Below are 24,140 nucleotides of genomic sequence, written 5' to 3'. Positions count from 1 at the left end.
TGTATATCATATAAATAATTATTGTGAGTTATCAAAAGACACAGTAATGGCTCGTTGTTACATTTCCACCGAAGAAAATACTTTTTTTTACAGTTGACAATTTTGGCGGATCCATATTATGATTTCCGCGGATCAACTGTTTATAAATAGAGCACAACATGTATATGTATATGCTCGATATCAGGTTTGTCCAGATTCAAATAGCGAACAGAATATATTTTCACTTCTCTATAGAGACGGAGAACGTTTATCCTTTTAGTTTACTCTCTCTCTCTCTCTCTCTCTCTCTCTCTCTCTCTCTCTCTCTCTCTGTGTTTCTCTGTCTCACTTTATCGAGATTGAGTTTGGACACAAACCTGCTCTATATGCATATTGCTCGAGTTGGAGGGTAATACAGAACGGAATTAAAAATGTCGGTAAGTTATCGATTTCTTTAATTCCGTTCAGGCGGCACTGCAACTCCATCAGAGTTCGGCCTCAGCTTTAGGATCCCCTTAAAAACGAAAAAAAAGGTTAATTTTTGGAATAAAACATATATTTAAATTGAAATGAAATATTTTATTTGGTGGAACTCATACAGAATACCGACATTGGTCACAATTCTAAGGGAAAACCGCCAAAAAATCTTATCAATATTCATCAAATACGATATTTACAAATTATTCTATTTAATACGAGAAAATATACATGCATGTTTAATATATAAAAGGTGTTAACGTTTTTATAAATTTACAAAAAAATTGTATGGGGACTAAAGATTTCCTTCCTATTGAAAAGATCTTCCTTTTAATGAAAATGTACGTACGCACTGACGTACACACACACACACACACACACACACACACACACACACACACACACAAATTTTCTTGAATTAAATAAATATTGTTTATAAGTTTTCAAACATTTAATAAATTTATATATTCGTAAATCTACACAGAGAAAATTTTATAGTAAAATTATTGTTGTGGCCCTTATATGGATAAAAGGTCACAGGTTTTTTTTTGAGATCGTTGTCGTTACTCCTCGGGTCAGGTTTCTTGAGAGATTGTAGCCCTGTGTTGTATATCAATATATATATATATATATATATATATATATATATATATATATATATAATATTTTGGTTACACTGAGTTGACGTAATTCCTTGATACCCGTAACAAATATAAAAGAGTGAGCGACATACGTTCGTCGCTGTATACTGTGTAGCAAACCCCGCTCGTTGTCTGTACCTCGGTGTTTATATACACCGTTTTTGGGCGTATGACCGGGGAAGGTACTTCCGCGGTCACTGGCCTTTGGACAGTGTACTTGCTTAGCCAGCAATTGCTGGCTACGCGGATTCCACCCCAAAATCAGATAATTTTGGGTGTTAAGTCTTAAGCCGGGTACATTTCCCGGTGCGACGCCCGGTATGTAGGCCGGGCGATGTCCGCGCGCGAGGTGTCATTTGACACCTTCTGTCGCTTGCAACATGCCGTATGTGAGTGTGATGCACTCACAACATTATGTATGATTTATTATTTATGATAGTAACCACGAACTGTAAGAAGAAATTTCAGAGAATTATATCATACAAGTAGTGTAAATATTATCGTAATTTGATGAAGAACATAATAAAAATTTTTATAATTCCTCCTTAGCACGCGTTTACTACTTACTATAGTAATTTTTACCACAAAGTTTTTTCCGTGTACTATAAGTCTATCACATTAACGGATTAATTTTATTAAAAGTATAAATATCCTCGTTATTTAATTTTTAATTAAGAATATAAAGTTGAAACAAACATTTTATTTGGTTGTTATTTCCATTTTAATCGATAAAATTTTCTAATGTTGTTTAAAGAAGTATAAATTTTTTTTTGAGCACATGATAATAGCTTTTTTTTAAATTTATAATGACAGTTTACGACGTTTAAGACTATCATCAAAAAAATATTTTTTATTAAAAATAATCATTATTTATTAAAAAAAATAAATTTAGTAATTGCTTCTTTAAGCATTAGAATTGATATTTTTTTGTACACATGTATGTACACGTACACACATACTTTTTGTCGTTAGAAAATTTTATTTTCATTAAAAAAAATAAGAAACTATCATAACTCAAAGGGAGAATCCAGCTTTACGCGTCGCTTGTGTGTAGCCATTGCCGCTTGTTGTAACAACTCCTTCCGCTCGCCTAGCAATCTTTAGGTTCAAGCGCTAGGGAGGGGCGGCTGCCGCGGCCGGACGCTCGGCGCGCTTGCATTTGTCGGTAGGCCGGGCTAATACAGAAAATTTTACAAGTCTATCACTCGTTAACTATTGCCAAAATGGAAAAACGATAAGGACTTTCCTGTTCAGCTTAATGCGCTCTACCTGTTTATAAAAATTCCATAAATCTTTACCAAACACTCTGTATATATATATATATATATATATATATCTTTTTCCCCATTTTATTAATTAAAATAATTTTTAAGTTAGGATAATTGGTAGGAAAAAATAATTCTAAAACGATTTTTAAAACGTTTATACAAATACATATTTATTTATTATACAAAGCATCATCTACAATATTCTCTGATACATAAGCCATCAGTTCGCAATCTACGAGCGAAGTTTTTACACATATTTCATTTATTTACACATATTTCAGCTATTAAAATAGCTTTACAGCATCGCACTTATTATGAATGTTATTTCGCTGCAAGCAGTTTACAAATCGATTATATTTTTCTTTTACTACATACATATCCTGCGACAATTTAAAATATACATTATTGATAACATTGTAACGTTTCTTGTGAATCGTTCCTCCGTAGCCGTTAAGGCAAGCAAGTACAGGGCCATTACCCCTCTACCTCGTGCAGTCTCCTCCGCTTATCTCGCCACCTCTCACTTCCCCGCTCTTCTTGTCACCAAACGGGGGCTATAAAAGCCCTCCACTGCTGATAAGAGAACAGTTCTCCCCGGTCTATCGTATTGAAACGACCGATTTTGCTAGCGGAGTGAACTGGGCTTCCTACAGCACGCACTAAGTGTCACTTAACCTCAAACCCGACTCCATGACAGCGCGTATTGAGTGCTTTCTCAACGCCGCGCACTGAGCGACACTTCATCGCTCCGCTGGTTATCCGACTGGTTCGCATACTGAATGACCGCTCCCGATACCGTCTCGGGGACCCCTACTGAGGAGAAACCGACGCCGCGGACAATCATCCACACGGGATGATTGACGATTTTTTTTCTTCTTTTCCCTTTGGAGTTCCGTCCCAAACGGGACAAAGTACCAGATTTTCAATAAAACGATAGGGCTTGATCGTGGGGATTGATCAAGTTCTTAACAAATTCTCTTCCAGCTTGAACGTCGTGATACGGGGCGGAGTGAAAGTGTGCCTCCCCCTCCACCGTCACCTGTTAGGAATACGTCCCCTGGCAACAGCTCAAAATACTAGAGAAATAACATCTACAGCCTTAAATTACATTCATCGACAAAATTGACCATGACTCTCGCAATTTTCTTGTTTAAGATAGACACCATGTACTCTATAGAACATGGAAGTTGACACCTAAGTTTCACAAGATTCGTAAACAACTTAACTCTTATATTATCAAATTTGGGGCAGGCCCAAAAGATATGGTTAGTATCCTGAATACAGAAGCCGCAATAGTCACAGTCCGCAGAGTTAGTTAAGCCAAATTTCTTTTTGACCAAATTAGTATATGGATAACCGACAATAATTCTTGATAACAAACCAGAATGAGGCCGAGATAAACCAAATTTTGAAATTTGAGTGATGTCAAAGGACGAAAAGTTCTCCATATAGTAACAGCCGGTACCAATATTAATCCTGTTCAAGAATTCAGAGTCAATTTGAGCATAGTTGTCTTTCAATAATGTGATAACCTCAAAAAAGGTTATTTTATTGTCTAGAGGCGCTCCTATTAGTGCTCCGTCTTTTGCAGCTTTGTCCGCTTGCTCGTTGCCAAAAATGTTTTTATGGGCGGGACACCATATGAAACGAATAGATCCTTCTTGAACTTCCTACGATGTTATCTTAGACTTGATAGCCTCTAGCGAAGGATTGAATTTTTTAATGGTGTTTTTATAAACTTCAGGCGAAGAACCCAAGATATCCAAATTACTCAGCGAGTCCGTACAGATGTTCCTCCAATTGTTGACCTCAGCTATTTCAATGGCTTTCAAGATAGCCACAGATTCAGCCGCAAAAGAGCTCGACCAAGAGTTCAGCTTGAATTTCAAAGACGTATTATTATGGAAAATATATCAACCACAGCCCACCAGATAACCCCTTCCATCAAGCTCAGTGCAAGAGCCGTCCGTAAAAATTGCTATTTCATCGTTTGAAGGCCCATTAAAGGCAATCAGATTGATAAAAGCATTGTTAGGGTTATTGCAAAGCAGAGCCATATTATCAGATTTGAGATCAATATCAGGGATCACCATATGATCCTGGAGTGGGAAGGAGTAGATCGGATGAAAATCCCATTTTGCAAGATGTTTTTCGTATGGTCTAATCACAGGCCATCTTTTAACTATAAATGTGACATTTCTGTCAGCGATTCTTTTAAACTGAGTGATTATATAATAATTCTTAATTTTATTTATAATAGCATTATTCTTTAATTGGATTAGTTTACTTAAATATTTATCTTACGATATATCCGATTCATTAAATTTCTTTGACGACTAAACTTCCAGATTCCTATGTTCGGAGTGGATCTAAGGAGGCCCATTGCTATCTTGAAAAAACTACTGAGAGTTTTATCCAAAGATGCAGTATAAGAACATGCAGCACTAATATATCATATGCTGCCGGATGATTGACGATAACAGCTGATCACCGCAACAGCTGATCGCCATGACAGCCGACCGAAGTTCCGTACCGCGCCGTACCGCGCAGCCGCGCACTGCTGCGACCAATTCGAGCATCGCGACCGACCGCTACGATTAGTACGAATGCCGCGCCGCACCGCGCAGTCGCGACCGTATCACCGCGACCAATTCGAGCGCTGCATTCGCTGCGATCGACCGCTACCGCCAATCCGCGCATCGACCGACCGGCGCACACACCGTGCGCACCGCCTCAACCACTCCGAGCGCCGCATTACTGCGAAATACTCCGCGCGCACGCGCGCCGCGACACACGTCGCCAGCACGAATCATTGCGTACATCATACGAGACAACACATCTGCATTGTAAATATTAACGTAGGGATATCTGTATATATTGGCATAGGACACAATTAATATTAATTAATTAATAAACCACCGTTGTACACGTATCTGATTGTCTAGTCACTCAACCAGCCCGCCGCCCGAATCCTGAATCCTGCGGCTATCCGTTAGCCAATCGTATTCGTAATTCACGTGTTACAACATCTTTAAGGTTTAATAAAAATTGCACGGTCAATGATTTCATATACATAATTTTGTTATCTAAAGTGAATTTTACGACACTCTCGTTACGTAATTTGGCGAGTTCCATAAAAAGATTATCAATCCACAGCGATGTAGTGGTTAACTGCAGGAGTCGCTCAATATCCATACGTTTTTCGATCATTATTATTTATGTGTCACTTGACAGCGGTATCCCATTGCACTTGTTATCACCAAGAATTATCTTCACAAAAGGCTCCGACCCCACGCTGATTCCTATATCCAAATACTTGTAGACAGTGGATGTTAAAGCAAATCTCCTTCCCAGGATGCGAGGAATATAGCGCAGTTGCGATAATGTTCTGTAAAAATATAAAAGAATGCGAGTTAGAAAAAATGCAAATAAATGTAGAAAGAAATTTGTTTACACCTATTTGCTACTTCCAAGAGCTGCCGAATAAATTTATTGTTTAGAATTACTAGCTGCCGACGGTTCGGCGCTCCGTGCGATAAACATTCATTAATTTGTTTATAGCAAGCCGCTTAAAGCTACCAGATATGGTTATCGATATTTGTTTATAGCTATCCGGTACTTCCAAGAGTTGCCGAATAAATTTATCGTTTAGAATTACTAGCTGCCGACGGTTCGGCGCTCCGTGCAATAAAAAATTTGTTTATAACGAGCCACTACCTTTAAGAGCACTAAGCGGGAAATAACGCCGCGACAGGAAGAAACATATCACCCTACATAAAATTTATAAAATGTTTATATCAAATTACAACTTCTATGTTGTATATCACCGCGCTTTATCTATGTTTATATCAAGTTATATTTCGCATGTTGTTTACTTTGACATGTTTATATTGATAAGCAATACCCCCGCGTGACCCCTCCTGTGACGCCACCTCCCCGTGACGCCATCCTCCGGGTGACGCCCCTCCCCCTGTAACGTCCCCCCAGCCTTGTAGTTAGAACCGGTCACTTCTTCTTTCTGTCATTGCTGAAGTAACATGATTGTTTTCCTTATCGCTACTATCACTGTTTTCATCAGATTTTTCATCATCCTCTTATTATCATTATTACCAATAGCTGTCACCAATAATCGTGAAACGTCAGTCATTTTAGCTACTGATGTCAGTACTCTATATATATTTTTATAAATATTTTTATGATAACCCATAAAATTAGCGAGACGATCAGTTTGGCATTCTTCAACATTTAACATAGAAGTATATGTTGCGATGTGTTTTTTTAATGTAGTACCACGTAATGTACCGAAGATAAGTGCACCGCATTCATTACCAAATCGCATTAAAGGACATTCTTTCAGATATTTTTTGGATAAACTGTTAGTATGAGGTACACTGAATATATACTTATTATCAAAACTTACTCCTGCACGTTTTCGAAATTTAAGAATAGCTTCAATACATTGGACTATTAACAAATGGACTAAGTAACACAGAAACAGTTCTACCCAACTTTCCTCGAAGTATTAACCGAAGTATTAAACGAACAAACTGCTTAGCAAATTATTTTGTAGAATCGGATAATTTTTTATAAAGTTCTTAATCGACATTTCCATTTAATACTTTTTTATTCTGATAATTAATCAATGTCAATCGCTCAATCTCGCCAGCTCGGCGATGATTAAAGATTTGAATAAAAATGAGCGTACATTGAGTTAAAAGAGTCCATGCATTTAAATTAAATCCATTATTCAAAATTTCAAGACGAGTACTACACTCATTTTTAAAATAATCATACAACATCAGAACAATTTTTTTGGCGTTTCGGATTTATTTAATCTTCAAGAGCTTTTTTATTGATAAGCCTGGAAACTTCTTCCCATAATAATAGAAAATCTTTGACAGACTTTTTCCTCTCATAATCTTGATTCTTGATACATTCAGATCTGATCTTATATGCACATTTCTTAATTAATGTTGTTAGATTTTGAACAACAGCTGGTGTTCGAAAGCACATAATATTTAAATCCCAATGAACTACTTTTCTTAAGTTATCTATAGCTTTATCAAAATTTTGTGATTTAAATATATCTTTAAATTCACGGATTTCATTGTCAAGTGTCATTATTTCTAGTTTAAAGGGTTCTAATAAACGGAGTTGTGCTCTAATCATATCGTGTTGATGATTCAGAGTATATTTATCTCATAATTTATTACCAAACTGTAATGAGTTTGTCGTATCTAATACATCTTGAAATTTCATCATTTTTTAGAATTGGGAAGACATGTCGACGCAACGTATTATTAGCACAAGGGTGAATGTATCCACTTACATGTCGACCTGAAGAAAGAATGTTACAAGCTCCTTTTTTATGGGATTTACTACATTTTGAGAAATAAATACGAATTGTGCTTTGTGCAAAAAATCCTTTACAAGTTTTGCAACACACATAATCTTCTAGAGTGTTTTGATTTTTTTTGACGCCGTCTTGGTACTATTAGAATACCAGAATTTAATTCAGGTCTTGTATTATGAAAAAAGTCTCCTTTTTTACGTAAAGTGTCAATAATTTTAATTCTGACTTATTCTCTAAATCTTAGAAACGGTTTTAGATATAGAAAAAAGTTTCAGACGAAAATTAAAGAAAAAACATGATGAAGGATTTGATCTTGAGTAGTGTTTGTCAAGGTCAGGAATAGATCATGTTGATGTAAGAATATGTGTAATAAGCTAATAGAAATTTTTATTGCAAAATTTAAGATAATCTTTTGATCTTCTCGACGTCATTCAAGGTAAAGTTTATTATAGTTCGAGCTTCCATTCTATTAAGCCTGCATCAAATTATAAATTAAAATTGAGATTAAATTGAAATGTTATCAGAAAAAATAAAACCAATATGATTTTGTTTTGATTTGTGAAATTTTAATTTAATCTTAATTTTAACTTTTCGTTTGATATGGACTTTAAAATTGTCTTAAGAATATCTATATCTTGCAAAAAGAAATGAGATACCTGTCACTACAAGATAAGTCAAATCCCCACAAAAATTACCTCTTAAAAAAAGGTAAAAAAACACCAAGTATACGCGCGCAAGAAACCTCCACAAAAATGTATTTTTATACAAAACGTTCTCAAAAATGTATTCTTGTAGAAAACAATCACGACAAATTAATTTTTTTTAAAAAAGTACAATACAAAACAAAATGCTCTAAAAAATGTATTTTTGTACAAACTAGAACACAACATTGCGCGCGCTTCGCGCGCGCCACTTCGCATTTTTATATTTAACATTGCACTTATTCTTCTTCTGTAATATTAAGCTGTCAATACAGAAAATCTATAGCTTCTGTTATGTACATTATAGATAGATAGATAGATTTTTAGTACTAAGCGCAATTTTGAAACATAGCCTTTATTTAATTGATAATTATGTTAATAGTAGAAACTCAGGATGAAGGAGATGAAGAGCAGGAGAGAGGAGAGAGAGAAAGAGAGAGAGAGACAGAGAGAGAGAGAGAGAGAGAGAATTATATAATATATTTTGGATGGACATCAATTAGAACATGATAAAAGCTGTTTCAAAATTGCTATCAGATTGAAAAAATTTTTTTGTACGTAACGGAAACTACAGATTTTCAGCACTGACAACAATTTTGATAAAATTCTTTTTATTTAAATTTTTAAATTACTTGAAAGTGTGATGAAGACACGCAATATGCGACTTGCCTGACTGAGCTATCGGTGGTAATGTGCTGTGTCCATCCAAAATATATTATATAATTCTCTCTCTCTCTCTCTCTCTCTCTCTCTCTCTCTCCTCCTCCTCCTCTCTCTCTCTCTCTCTCTCCTGCTCTTCATCTCCCTCATCCTGAGCTTCTATTAACATAATTATCAATTAAATAAAGGCTATGTTTCAAAATTGCTCTTAGTACTAAAAATCTATCTATAATGTACATAACAGAAGCTATAAATTTTCTGTATTGACAGCAATTTTAAACCAAATTAACGTAAACTTTTATTAAAACATAATAAAGGCTATTTCAGAACAAAATTGCTGTCTATATTGAAAAAATTTATTGTGTACGTAACGGAAACAGATTCAATACTGACAGCAATTTTGATAAAATTAAATTACTTGAAAATGTGATTGAAGATACGCAATGTGCAACTTGCCTAAAAAAATAATAATAAATTCATCTTAACTGAGCTATCGCCTATGGTAATGTGCTGTTTCCAGAATATTAATTCTCCCTCTTTTTCTCTCTCCTGTTTTCCGTCTTCCTTACTCCAAGTTTCTATCAACATAATTATCAATTAAATAAAGGCTATGTTTCAAAATTGCTCTCAGTACTGAAAATTTATCTATCTATAATGTACGTAAACAGAAACTATAGATTTTTCGTATTGACAGCAATATCAAAACAAAATTGCTGTCGGTATTGAAAAAATTTATTGTATACGTAATGAAAATTATACAGTTTCAGTACTGACAATTTTGAAAAATAATTTTTTATAAATTACTTGAGAGTGTAATTGAGATACGCAATGTGCATCTTATCTGAAATAAATTGACTTCCACTGAGCTGGTGGTAATGTACTGTGTCAGAAAGGTTTTCTCTCTCTCTCTCTCTCTCTCTCTCTCTCTCTCTCTCTCTCTCTCTCTCTCTCTCTCTCTCTTTCTCTCTCTCTGTCTCTCCTGCTCTCCGTCTCTGTCACTCTGAGTTTCTATCTATCTACTATTAATATAATTATAAATTAAACACAATAAAGGCTATGTTTCAAAATTGCTTTCAGCAAACTAAAAAACTACAGATTTTCTTTTTCAGTACTGACAGCAATTTTAAATGAGCTCTGTTACTCTCTGATTAATTAATTTTATATTGGTGTCAATAACCAATTGTTTTAACAATTACATGACAGCACTAAAAATACACAATTTTACAGACAATTGACACATGACAGCAATAAAATACACAATTTTATATCACACAACATCTCATCTATTTCATCAACACAAGTGTAAAATCTTAATGAACTATGTTACTCTCTGATTAATTAATGTTATATTGGTGTCGATGATTAAATGATTTAACCTCCACTACATATGTCACTTAACACGAGCTAATTCGTGGTCCAAACAATGCATGTGACTCATTAAAAATTAAAAAAGCTCTCAGATTTTACATTAGTGTCGATGAGAAATGAAATATTGTATGATGTAGAAGAATTGTATATTAGGGCTACATTCCAAAACGTCCTTTCCGAGGAAAATTTTACTTGAATAGTACACGTAACGTACCCTATATTACATCGAGTAAAATTTTCCTTGGAAAGGACGTTTTGAAATGTAGCCTAGGTAAATGTTGCTGTAATTGTCAATCGATATTAATAATTATTAATTAGACGAAATGTCAAATGAATGATTTTAATATTATTTTATTCTTTACTTTACTAGTAATATATTGATAACTTGGTGACAAAAGTAAGTAATACCTTGGTGATGGTGATAGTTCTTATCCTTACAACATTGTCATTGACAATTACAGCAATTACCTCATCGATACCAGTGTAAAATCTGACTGAGAGCTATGTTACTCTCTGATTAATTAATTATACAGCAATAAAAATACACAATGTTACGTCACACAACATCTTCATCATCTATTTTTTCATCGACACAGATGTAAAATCTTAATGAACTATGTTACTCTCTGATTAATTAATTAATTTCACATTGGTGTCGATGATTAAATAGATGAGATGTTAAAAAATAAATCAAGAGTCAATATATAACCTCACATTACGCATGTCACTTCATGCGACTACGAACCGATGCATGACGCGAGCGAGCCACTGGCGACCCACGTGACTTATACATTGCCATATACGGTGCTATAGTGACGATGCAAACGCCACATAGTAGCGGATAAGCGAGATGGAATTTCGTCCCTCATTTTCGGCACCCGCACTACCCGCAAAGATACCACCAAGGTTGACGATAATGACGACGACGACGACGTATCTTAAATGAAATTTTGGCTTTTCGGACTTTGCGTCACGATATCTCCATTCATAGGACATGTAGAGGAAAAATAAAAATAGTTTTCTAATATAAATCGACCCCAAGCTTTCGATTGAGCCTAGTTAGAACTCGATCGGTTTAGCCGTTTCTGAGATCCGATAATCTCGGGTGCTCGCAAGTCGCGTACTCGCGTAAAAGAGCACGGTCGGGCTCGCGCTGCGCTTTCACTTGGCGCGAGCCACTACCGTGTCTCTTGATCTCACACACTTTATCATATTTTATCCCCTTCTCTATCTAACGCCTCTATATATCTTTTTCCCTCCCGCTGAAGAGCATCTTAAAATCTCTCCAAAAAACTGTAAGTGAATTTAATGCAAAAAGTAGTACCTCAGCAAAATATTATTTTAAAATAATTTTTTATTTTTAAACATTAAAATCTGTATAAATGATTTATGATTTATTTAGTTTTAATTTAACGTTTATTGCAAAAAATTTTTTTTAATTATAAATACAGTTTTATATTTTCATATTACAATTTTTTTTAATTTACATACATAATATTATATAAAAAAAACACACACACACACACACTCACACGCGCGCACGCATACATATGCACATACATTAATAAAAATAATATAGCCAATAACATGTAATTGCGCGCTGCCTACTACATAAAATACTCAATGCAATAATATTTACTGTTAATGCAAGTGTAATGTTGATACTTCAATTACATATATTACTGCATTTAATAAATCTGTAGTTGGCAGTATTTTTTATACTTAAAATAAGTAATAATTACTAATTAATGTAATATTGCCTAGTATTATATTCTTATAATGGATGTATTTTTAATAAAATAAATATGGTATTTATTGTAAAATAAATATAATGAGATATTTTTTGCATTAATTAAAATCAATTTAAAACCAGTTTATTTATATCTAATTTAATTTGTCAAAATGAATTAAAATGAATAAGTCACGGAAATTTTAAAATAAAAAAAATTTGAAATTATAAAAGAAAAGGAAAGTGTTGTTGCCGCCAATGATCATAATTAACTTAGCTGCAAAATATTTCCTTGTTCACCGTTACCAAGTAACTTTGTTTATTAATTTAACACACATTAAAACACATATTTAATTAAGGAATTCAAATAATTGATTTAAAAAAAGATTTTAAAAAAGAAAAAGGATAAGCAAAAAAGAAATAAAAGAAAAATAAAATAAAATAAGTAAAAGGAGATAAAAGAAAGATAAGATTTACTAAATATCTTCCAAATAGAGAGAGGTAATTAATTTTAATTTCAAATTTTAAATATAAACTTTTTGAAATATATTTTTTATATATTTGTATCTTTTTTATTCAATTGTATTTATTAGTAAAATAGATTTTTTGTTAGTAACCGTCTTTATTTATTATTGCATTGAGTATATCTGTAATTGGCAGTTTACAACTATACATTTTGTTCAATCAATTACTTTTTTCCGTTCTAAATTAATTTTATATTAATTTTTAAGTGTAATTTAAGTCTAAATAATAAAAATCAGATTATTAGTTGTCATTATACACCAGTAAACTATTTTATTTACGCAGTAATATATGTATACACGCATTTTTATTTACTATTGCAAATAGGATATCCGCAACACCCTAAGCATTCTTTTATTTTATCTTCATGATATCCTATTTGTGTTCCTGGGGGGCAGTTAGCAAGAGGACATCTAAATTTTATACAAAATTAACCTGTGATTTTTAAATTTTTTAAAACACTAAACTTCACATTGTTTTTACTCACGCTTTAGGTGTTATGTCTTTCGCTGACAAACATTTCACTTCACAATATTCACAGTGAATAAAATGTCAGAGTTAGAAACTGTTGAGCTTACTAAAGATCAAGAAAATCAAAAACATTCAGAAATCTCTCGGAAACCATTACGTCAATATGGTAATAAAATACAAAATCAAGTTCCAAATGAATCGTCAAGCAAAATGGTGTCATGTTCCGCAAAAAAATCTTCAGATCCTTTATCTTTTCAAAATCCTGGTCCAAGTATGATTCAACAATCTCCAACAACTTCATCAGTTCTTCAACACAATTTAGGTACATTATCGTTTTTTCATAATTTAGATAAACTTTAATTAAATAATTTAAAAACAATATTCTTTTATCTAGTAGTAATAATTTATTTTAGTTTATAAAAAGCATTTGTATTGTAAAACTTTAATAATTATTACATTTAAATTTTATTTTCTTAAAAATAATTAATAATCAATAAAATAATTAATAATCAATGTATTTTTTATGTTACGACATAGTTTTAATTCAATAATTATTATTATTATGTCGCATAATTTTAATTTATTAATAAGAATTATATCTTTTTTAAGATAATCAATTTTTTAATTTTTTGAGACCCCTCCCCCTATTTTCTTAATATTAATAATTAATGTCAATGTGATAATTTAAAATATCGCCAGTAATGATTTGCAATAAATAAGAACGATTGTTAAAGACGACGCAAGTGGTACAGTTTATCAAAATACAATGGTTACGACGTTTTGACCCTCACTTTGGGTCCTTCTAAAGTAAAATTCAGATTACTATAATTATGTAATTCGTGTTAGTAGATCATGATTTAAATTGCAAATTACAAATCAATTACAAATATAAATGTGGTAAAAGGAGTAAGATGTGTACATAAGTAAACCACAACGCTTGCAATTTACGTGTTGATACATGATAATTAAAAATTCGATAAATTATAAAGCAAAGAAATAATAATTTAACAAAGAACATAATACTAATATAAACATTGTGCGTTTTTACTGATGAGCAGTTTGACAGTTACTGTCCATCAGTAAAGACGCACAATGTTTGTATTCGTATTCGTTTTGAGGCCGAAACGTCAAAATCGTTGTATTTTAATAAATTGTGCCCTAATAAATTGTATAAATAATAAATTGTTTTTTTTTAAATCTTATTTATTATTTAAAAATAATGTTTTATTGTTCAGACAATATAACTAATAATTATTTTATGATTATCAGATGATACTATAAATAATGTGGATGAAGAAAATATAGATCCTAAGAATCTATTAACGTCCAATGAAGTATTTGATTCAATTCAATTGTATGATTCGACAATGTAAATATTTCAAAGAAACAATCTTTTTGCCTATCTTTTCCCTTTTTTTCTTTTTCCTTTTTTACAAAATATATCTCAAATTATTTGTTAATTATTTTTATAAATTACATTCTTTTAAAGTAAAATTATTGGGTATATTGATGGTATGGAGTCTTCACGCTACATTGGAGATAAACTCCAATATAAATTTTTTAAATTTTTTTTAAATAATAGGCAAGGCAAACGTGTCCAGGTAGTTGCTTGGAACGAAAATATAGACAGTATAGAGGATATGATCATAGCAAATTATGTAAGATTTTTAATGGTTTTTAAAAATTTTTAACGTTCTTTTATTTTTATTATAATATTTGTTACAATAATTATATTTGATAAAATTTATTTAATAAAAATATAATATAAATACAATTGTATATATAAATATAATTGCAATTATACATATATAATGTAATTAATATTATTTAATAGATTATTCATTTGGATGGCGTACAAGCCAGACCGCCAAAAAATTCTAAATACAATAATGGTAACGTACCATTTGAGTTATTGATACAACACAATACAATAATTACTAATCTTGGAAAATACGAAGCTTTAAGTAATACGGATGTCAAGCCGACACGAAGTAGCATTGATAACGTGTTCAATACATTAGGACGTATTAGTAAGAAAAAGTTTTATTTATACTTAATTAAATAAATTGTAATAATAATTATGTTAATAATCTAACACGCAAGTAGTGTGTTATATTGTAGTAACAAATAATATAACAGTAAAAACTGTTTTACGTTTTTTAATATAAATAAAATAAATATAAATAAAATAACAAAAAATTATCTAATAATTTTTATATAATCCACATTTAATTTCCAAAATGATAATAAAATAACAATAATAAAATAACAAGTAGTAATAATATATCAATAAATTATAATTAATGTATTCTGATATAAATAAAATTATTAATAACCAATAAATTAAAAATATGTAACAATAATTAATTTATATATATATAATAAACATATACTTTATAATTTCAATATTATTTATGAAAGTTATTAATGGTAAAAGAAACATCTATAATTATTAATTATAAATGTTTTTTTTAATGAAAAATTTATTTGACTTTAAAATTAAAACTTTAAATTTCTTGTTAGTTTTAGATGGATATGTTAAAACAAATTTCTCTACAACATATAATAAAAGGTTAAATAAAAGTATAGGATGCGGATCAATTACAGATGGTACTTTCAAATTGGAAATACATATTTTATATTTTGATGAAGATGATTTTTTGGAATTAAATATTAAAAAGGGTGATAAAATTGAAATAATTGGCACTATGCAAACTTCAGGTATAAACAAACGTTTTATTATTTTTTTAACTTTTAAATATATTATAAATCCGCGGGAGATAAAGTTTATATTTATTTAAAAAAATAGTAATAATAAAGTCATACTAATCATATAGTGTATTGCCACTATTATATTCTAATTTAAAAAATAAGTAATCTATTTTATCCGTGTATTAATTTGTCTTTCTCGAAATTATGTTTTATATATATTTATCAAAATTGGATATATATTTGTAAAACTTTAAAATTATACACAATGTGAATAATATTAAAATTATTAAATTTATAATTGTCATTATTAATTTATAATTTTACAGTTAATCCGCCATATTTTGAAATTAATAATTGTCATGACATAAAACTAATAGATGGACATATGTCATTACCTATGTTATTAAATGGCACACGTCTTCCTAAAAAAAGACATTTAAATGAAAATTTATTTGAACAAGTAAATTATATCTTTCCAATACAATAATGTGTATAGTATAGTAATATAATAGATAAATCACAATGTTCTTATTTTTTAAATTTTACTTTAAATTTTTATTTTTGCAATTTTTATTATTATTATTATCGTTACTTACTACTTATATACATAAAAATAATGGTAAAATAATAAGAGATTTTATCTATTTATTATGTAACGAGACGTTCCTCCGCCACGTTAAGGCATATAGATACGAGGCCGTTACCCTCCTACCTCGTGTAGTCCCCTCCGCTTATCTCGGTCTCCCCGCACATCTCCACTCTTGTCACCAAGCGGGGGCTATAAAAGCCCTCCGCTGGTGATAAGAAATCAGATCTCCCCGGTCTAGCGTACTGAGCCGACCGATCCTCTCAGCGAATTAATCTGAGTATCCAAAGCACGCACTGAGTGCCAACTTAACCTCAAACCGGCTTCCTAACTAGCGCGCACTGAGCGCTTCCTCGTGCCACGTTGTGAGTGGCAAAACACCGCCCCGCTCGATACCCGGATCCCGGTACGCGTATTGAGCTACCGATCCCGACCGCACACGGGGACCCCGTACTGAGGGGAAACCGCCGACGCGGAGGACCATCTACGCGGGATGATCCTCGACGATAATAACAGCTGATCGTCGAACAGCTGATCACCGTGGCTGTCGAGCCGAGCTCCGCGCCGCACCGCGCAGTCGCGCACCGCCGTGACCAGTCATAACGCCGCACCGACCGACTCGGCGAATGCGAACGCCGCACCGTACCGCGCAGCCGCGACCGTAACACCGCAGCCAATCCGACTACCGCCGCGACCGACACGAACGCCGCCACACATTACACCGCCGCGATTACACCGCCACGAGCATTGTAGTCCGTAAGACCGGCCGCTACCGCCGATCGACGCACCGACCGATACACGGGCCGTACGCCCGCCGCAGTCAATCCGGCACCGAATACCCAACGCGCACATGCGCTACGCGACACACGTCGCCATAACCAATCGCCCGCGACTCGCATAGCGAGATCTTAGTTGTAAGTTATTAGAGCAGGGAACCTGTATATATTAGATAGGCATATATTAGAATAAATCATAGTTGTAAATATATACCGCTTGCCTTCGTTATTCATTCAACCAGCCCGCCGCCCGAACCCTGAATTACCCGCGACTATCCGTAGCACATCATAATCGAAAATTCACGGTTACAATTATATTATAACAATAAATTTAATTAATACAATATTTGTTACATATACACAATAATTAATGTAATATTTTTTGTTTAGGTATCAAGTAAAAGAAATTCTATTTAAGAAATTGAAGAATTGATTATTATTACAGCAGAATAATAGTAATATAATGTTATTGTTAACCTAATTTAAAGATTGATTAATTACTTCTTTGTTTAGTTTTCATAATATTATTAAAAGTTATTGAATATATATATATATAAAAACATATATTACATATATGTATACATAAAGTTATTTACTTAAATTGAAGAAATTTTATTAACATATAAGTTTAAATATTAATAAAATAATTTGGTAAATAAATTATATTTTGTCATTTAATTTAATTTTTATTAAATAAATATAAAATTAATTATATCATATTATATTTCTATTGTATTGAAATAAATGTTAAATAAATAAAGAAAAAAAATTATAATTTTATCACATTATAATCTATTATATTATCCCAGACAGCACATGTAGATTATGAGAACGATAATAGGATATTGCGAAAGTATATTGCAATATTCGTATAATATTAGAGATACGTCTGTGATATGGCGAGTATATACTCATAACGTACTATGTCCGCGTTGCCTTATCCCATAGAATTTCGCTGGCAGTTTATGAGAATATACCGAATATATCTTAAGAATGTTATACGTATGTCTAAAGTATATCTTCAGTATATTCACAATATGTCTACAGTATGTTCACATTATATGGGCTCATGCATAATGAGAGGAATAAGGAACAAGGAATTAAACATACAGAATTAGCAAGAAGAAATAAGAAGAGGAATTAATCATTTCGCACATCAGGAAGCTATCGCAAAAAATGAAGCGTAATATCTGTTGAATACGCTGGGGTGCTTTGGGAAATTATGCTCAGATAATTGTAGGTTATAACCTAAATAATATATGTATATATACAATATATATATATTATTATAGTTTACGTTACTATATTATATCTTATGTACATACCAGAGTTATCCTGAGAAAACCACGTGAGTTCGTGTTCGCACGTTCACACCCTACACTTCACCACGTGTCTGCATCACACGGCAGACGAAAATGCGTAACGTTACAGATCATAGATAGCGTTGACATGATTCACTTTCGATATTACGCGGATATTTTGGAAATATGTGATAGATATACATGAGATATATCATAGGATATTTTACGGATGTTTTGAGTATATTAGATATAATCTCAGTATATTCAGTAGGAGTTGCGAAGTTCAGTCGCTATATTCTAAGTTTATCTTGAGGATATATCAAAATGACATTCTACTGAGACGTTATATGAATGTTTTACGTATATTCGGTATGATCACAGTACATTACGTATGAGAGTATAATATTCGTACAATATCTGGTGCTGTCTGGGTATTATATATTTTTTTTAAATTATTGAGGTTAACCCTTTAACGATCAGTGGATCATAGGACATATACGTCCCATCTACTTTAAAAAATTGTAACTTCTACAAAAATAAAATTATCGACATTGTTCAGGTCTCGTTTTAAAAAAGAAAGATGGATTTATTTACGAAAATTTTGGCAAGTATGCAAGTTGTAACTCTTCAGCTATACACCCTGTCAAAAAACTCTAAAATTGCTGAAAATAACTATTAATTATAGGCAAATTTACCTTTTTACTTGAATTTTATACATACATATGTTTTAAAGTAACGCGTCAAGAATATGTGAAAACTTCTTATACCAAAAAATGATCTAATTCGAATTGGCAGAAATAATTCGGCCGTTAAAGGATTAATGTACATCTTTATATTGCATAGCACTATATATAAGATTATGGATAATTATGTATTAATATGCATACGTCAAATGTAAATATACATTATGTGAAATATTAAATTCAATTGCGTCAATTAAAAGCCATATTCAAATACTTCAAAATACACTTAAGCCCAAAAATTACCCAATTTATTTTTTGGAAAAATATAATAAAGACTATACACGTATAAAATTTTTGGTTATCTGCAATATTAACTTTCGAACGTCACACCAAGATAATTTTGTATCTTAAAACTAATTTTAATTTTTTTAAAAATACATTTTAATATATCTTAATACACCTTAATACATCTTATACATTATACACATCTTAATACACATCTTAATACACATCTTAATAATATAAATAATATACAATTTCTTTTTATAACAACGCAATAAAAAGGATAAACTGAAATAATAATGTACTGGATATACTGCAATAATAATAATAATAATAATAATAATAATAATAATAAGAATAAAAACTAAATACGTAGAATAAATAAGAGTAATAAATAATAGTCATAAATAAGATTAACAAATAAAAGTAATAAATAATAATAATAAATAAAAAACAAATTAAAGTAATAAATAAAAGTAATAAATATTAATAAAAATGTTAAATGTTAAATGTTAAATGATAGAAGTTTAATGTTTTAATAAATGTAATATATTTTATTAAATAAATATATTTTTTTTACACGCGAAGTAAGCTCGCAAACGATATGCGAGATAAAGCTAATTAATATAAAAAAAATAAAGATAACAATAAATTTGATATATTTGAGTTCATACATAAAACTAAAAATAATATAAGTACTAATACAAATATCACTTTTGTCATTTTTATATTTTGTTTATTTTTGCTTAAGTATTTATACAATTATATTTTATTATTTTATATATTTCCTATATAATATAATTGTTTTTATAAATAATTTTTATTCTTAAAACAAACTAAATTAGTAGTATTATACTATTATTATTGAGATAATTAATCAATATCAAAAGAATAAAGGTAACAATAATTTCGATATATGTATTTGAGTTCACATATAAAACTAAAAATAATATAAGTACTAATACAAATATCACTTTTGTCATTTTTATATTTTATTATTTATTTTTGTTTAAGTATTTATATAACTACATTTTATTATTTTATACATTTTTTATATAATAATTGTTTTTATAATTAAATTTTATTCTTAAAACAAACAAAATTAATATTATTATACTATTATTATTATTTTAAATTGATTTGTATCAGATTTATTAAGGATATTTAAATATTTTTAGATTAGGTATATATTTTTTTATATACCTTTTTTTATATACATAATTTTTAACATATCTATTTTCTTGTTGATTTCCCAGATAAATTTTCAGTGCTAGTCAAGAACAAACTCGCGAAAAAGTAACATAAAGTTCGCCAGGATTAAAAACATCTTTATAAAGATTTAAACCGATTCTATCAAATATTTCTTTGTTGTTAATTGTTATAGCAAAAGCTAATTTTATTTGAAACTGTCTTCCGGTAAAAGTAATAGGATGTATATATTTAATATTACATAAAAAAATGTATATATTTAATATTACATGTATTAATATACTAATAAGATTTTTTTTATTTTTTATTTTTTAAATTCGATTTAATTAAATTACTTATTTTGTTATTATTTTAATATAAATTATTTTTCATCAGATTTAAAAAGCAAAAAGTTAAATATACATTTCCTTATATACATAATTTTTACGAATCTATTATTTCGTTGATTACCAAGGTAAACTCTTAATGATTGCCAAGAACGAACTCGTGAAAAAGCAACATAAAGTTGCCCGTGATTAAAAACATCTTTACAAAGATCTAAACCAATTTTATCAAACGTTTGTCCTTGCGATTTGTTAATTGTCATAGCAAAAGCTAATTTTATCGGAAACTGTCTTCTGGAAAAAGTAAAAGGATATATATTTTCACAGTATAATGTTATACGATTCAAAAATACAATATCTCCTGCTTTATCACCTGTTAAAATCTTACATTTTAATAAATGATCTCCAAGTTCTATAATTATTAATCGTGTTCCATTGCAAAGACCTTCATTGATACTAAGATTTCTAATCAACATAATAATACAATTTGGTTTTAAACGCAATTTATGTGGAGGAAGAGATGATGGAGATAAACTATTTAAATATTCTGGTAACAAAGCTTCACTAATGTCACCATTGCCACTATTTATAGCACTGTCTATACTTGTACAAATTCGTTCATTAGCTGTATCAAATAATTCAACTACTTTTTTATTGATTTCATCTACGTCAACATTTCTTGCAGAAAGTATCGCACATTTAGCTACTTTGTCAAACTCCTTTTTTCGTATTAAATCACCATATATATCTTCAACAATATCAACATTAATAGGCGCTACACAACATTCAGGAATTTCTATATTATCATTTAAATCATTTAATTTGCCATCTCCCATATCTAACAAAAACTTTGCAAATTCAATTTCCTCTCGAAGAACTCGCATATTTTGTGTTAAAGAGAATTTTATAAAATTTTTCCAAACTAAACTAAATTTAATAGAAAGATTTACAATTTCACTTCGAGTAGCACGTAATTTAATAGGCAAAAGTTGTCTAAAGTCACCACTTAATAAAACAATTTTTCCACCAAAGGGAAAATCATTATTCATAATATCACGCAATGTTCTATCCATAATTTCTAAAGCATATCGTGGTGCCATTGGTGCTTCATCCCAAATAAAAATATCAGTTTCCTTCAAATATTGAGCTTCTTTAGTTTGTATTTTAATAGCAGATGACGAATCAGCAAATAATGGAACCGGTAAACCAAATGTTTTATGAACTGTTTTTCCAGTAGGTAATAATGTCGCTGCAATACCCTTAAAAGCCATTGTACACACATGTTTATTTCTAATTCTAGCTAAATGATAAATAGTTGTGTATATAAATGTTTTACCTGATCCACCTGGACCATCAATATAAAAACAATTGTTATTATGATTGTTATTATCTAATCTGTTTAATATTGTAGCGTGCGCGCCGCGGAAATGAAAGACACTTTTATAACTGTAAAACCAAGCAGCTTTATTTACGCGTCCGACAAGGCTCGAGACCGAGATTTGACTAGTTGTTTACACGCGTTGTCAAGCGCTCGTCAGCTGACAACGCTCGGTCCAGGAAATCAATAGTATTGATCCGTCTTCGAACAGCTGAGTCGCGGTCGCGGAGTATACCGGGCGACGCACGCAACAATATTAAATCAACTATTTCTTTTTGTTGTTCATTTAATTGATTATATTGTGTAGTACCAATTTCCATAGCTTGTTCCAATGTTAAATAATCCTCATCTTCGTTATTTACAATTATTTGTTCCATTTGTGGAAAATCTGTAAAACTTTTTCCTTTTGTAGCAAGCATAGCACCAATTTGTTTATAGGCTTTTCTATGTCCTTGTAACATACCAAAATGTCGAACATAATCCTCAGATATTGCTTCTTTAAAATTTTCCCACAACTCTTCAGGATGTAATGGTTGACAATTAATAATATACGTACAAATAATCTACGAAGTTGTCGAGGCATCATCCATGCAACAGCTTCATTCATAGCTCGTTTCCATTCATCATCATCTTCAACTAAACCTAAAGCCAAACATGCCGCTGAAAATGATTGACAAAATTCTCCATTTACAGTTTTCAAATCATTAAAACTTGTAGCCCCCTTTACTGTAAGTAATAATAATCGCAAATGATATAATTCTGTTTGTGTTGGACTAACGGAATATATTCTTCCGACACAATTAAAATGACTTTTGCGTTTAACCCAACGTGATATATTTCTACTATTAATTTTTTCTTTTTTAAATGTATAATAGCATGGAATTTCTGTATATAAATATTGTCTCGCTTCTTCATCTCGTAAGTTTAATGAGAAATAATCTATTAACATAGTAACTTGATTTAAAGCAGATGTCATGACGTCGTTAATATTTTCATTTTCGATTATAATATTTTGTTCATTAGGAAGATGCACTGGCAAACGCATTATAGTATGACTTTTATCTTGTAATTTTTTACCAAGAATACGCCAAATGGCTTCTACAGGTCCAACATAACGAGCTTCAATATAATTATGTATCTCATCATGATCAATAATTACATTTTCTGTTACTGGTTCAATGGTTATAGCAGCAATATCATGTCCTTTATAAATATATTTATACAAATATTTAACCGATTTAATACTCGAAACTACTTCAACGTTAATATGACAATTAAATATAATCGATAAAATAGGACAATATGGAACAACATAACGGTTATCAACTTTATATCCACCTGGACGTTCAAAATTTCTACCATTATTTCGTCTACGATAGTAAGGATAAGCATTTTCATTCATTCTAGTCTCTTCGAGAAATGGTTTCGGAAAGTGTTTCGAACAACGTCCATCTACTAAACACCAATCGCCACAAGGTCCATGAATCATATGTTTCATAACTATATCATGTAAAACACGATTTTCATCAGGATCCGGAATTTCAGCAGAAATATATTTATCAACAATTGGTGTAGTTGTTATTTTAAAATTGTATTTTAAGGGGATCCTAAAGTCGTCTGTTTTACCGACAAAATTGTACAATTTGTTCCAATGTGCAACTTTTTATTGCATTAACAGAATTAAAAATCCTTCTCCACAATTAAAGTATAGACGATAACAG

At 31.0% G+C, this 24,140-nt stretch overlaps 1 protein-coding gene across 1 annotated transcript; it reads right to left on the bottom strand.

The window, feature by feature from the left end:
• Window positions 1–4,035: 4,035 nt before the first annotated feature.
• LOC118647053 (ATP-dependent DNA helicase PIF1-like) lies at window positions 4,036–23,917 on the bottom strand. The gene is made up of 7 exons (XM_036291193.1): window positions 23,758–23,917; window positions 23,497–23,622; window positions 22,987–23,145; window positions 22,730–22,870; window positions 21,146–22,386; window positions 4,294–4,584; window positions 4,036–4,242 (listed from the first exon to the last, which is right to left on the bottom strand). The coding sequence occupies exons 1-7, from the start codon at window positions 23,915–23,917 to the stop codon at window positions 4,036–4,038; spliced, it is 2,325 nt and encodes a 774-aa protein (XP_036147086.1).
• Between the last annotated feature and the right edge of the window lie 223 nt (window positions 23,918–24,140).

The sequence above is a fragment of the Monomorium pharaonis genome, chromosome 1, assembly GCF_013373865.1.
Source record: "Monomorium pharaonis isolate MP-MQ-018 chromosome 1, ASM1337386v2, whole genome shotgun sequence".
In the NCBI taxonomy this organism is placed as follows: Eukaryota; Metazoa; Arthropoda; class Insecta; order Hymenoptera; family Formicidae; genus Monomorium; species Monomorium pharaonis.
The sequence above is the reverse complement of the archived record's forward strand: the minus strand, read 5'-3'. Positions and strand labels throughout refer to the sequence as shown.